The sequence below is a fragment of the Limulus polyphemus genome, unplaced genomic scaffold (genome assembly GCF_000517525.1).
Source record: "Limulus polyphemus unplaced genomic scaffold, Limulus_polyphemus-2.1.2 Scaffold434, whole genome shotgun sequence".
Classification (NCBI taxonomy): domain Eukaryota; kingdom Metazoa; phylum Arthropoda; class Merostomata; order Xiphosura; family Limulidae; genus Limulus; species Limulus polyphemus.
In genome coordinates, this window is record NW_013666044.1 from 444,994 (window position 1) to 445,989 (window position 996).

The 996-nt window shown below is 39.0% G+C and overlaps 1 protein-coding gene across 1 annotated transcript in view; it reads left to right on the top strand.

Annotated features, from left to right (window-relative positions):
- The window catches only part of LOC111085506, a 33,045-nt gene that overhangs the window by 23,959 nt on the left and 8,090 nt on the right, over positions 1–996 (top strand). The window contains exon 6 of the mRNA XM_022384397.1: positions 286–586. Coding sequence (XP_022240105.1) covers positions 286–586 — 301 coding nt within the window. The remainder of the gene's footprint in view (positions 1–285; positions 587–996) is intronic.

The following is a 996-nucleotide window of genomic DNA, read 5'->3' on the forward strand; positions in this document are numbered from 1 at the left end:
TACTAAAAAAGAGGGCGCCTCGAACAAACTCGGGCCTCCCCAATAATTCATGATCCTTCGAGAAACTCCAGCGCGCATACTCCCAGCGTCACGTGACTTCCGCTGTCGTAACACTATATAAGCCATTGTTAAAAACACATATCAGACAGAGTGTTATTGTATAAAAGTAATAGATGTTGTAATTAAATGAGTTATTAGGTATTTCTTCATAACACGTATCTATTTCTAATTTATGTTGCACCATTACACAACGTCTTTTGTACTTTTTATTTATCTATTCATCAGCATCGCCATCTGACGATACTCGGTACAACCTTAGCAGTGGCCTACCATCTGCTTTAAAAAACAATTTTTTATCATCAGGGGATGGCAGTAGAGAGGGAGGTAGCAACGGAATGCTTACTAAGGAAAACCGCAATGTGGCGGAGAAAAGCACGAGATGTGGAGAATCTGTATTTAAAGGCTTCACAAGAAGGCAAAAAGTATCCAACCAGCCACATAACTCCAGAAATGGAAGTCAGCAATTTCCAGCTTCAACAGAGAGCTCAGCCTATTCGACTTCACATCCCTTAGAAGTAAATAATAAGTAAGAGTTACTATTTTGGTTCCATTTTCTTAATAATATATTTTAATCTCCCCCCAAAAAAAACAAGCAAAAAACTTTAGATTTTACTTTGTAGATTTTTTTTTTACATACACATGTTTATATGCTTTTTATTTCGATTTCGACCTTAGTCCCATCGAATTAGGTGTTGGCCAGCACTTTTGTAAGTCAAAAAGTTTTACACCCAGGTGGCTAGCCCACTCAGCAACCCTATAGGACGAACATCAGGCCCTCTGACAAGGGGGTAGGGGCAACTGTACAGGGGCCCGGGCGAATGAAAGCTGGTTATGCCGTAAAGTCCGCAAAGCATATTTAGGCTACATTTTCATTTGATCATAAAAAACATAGTTTTTACTTTTCTTTGCATATAGACGCTTGATACCCCAAGAATA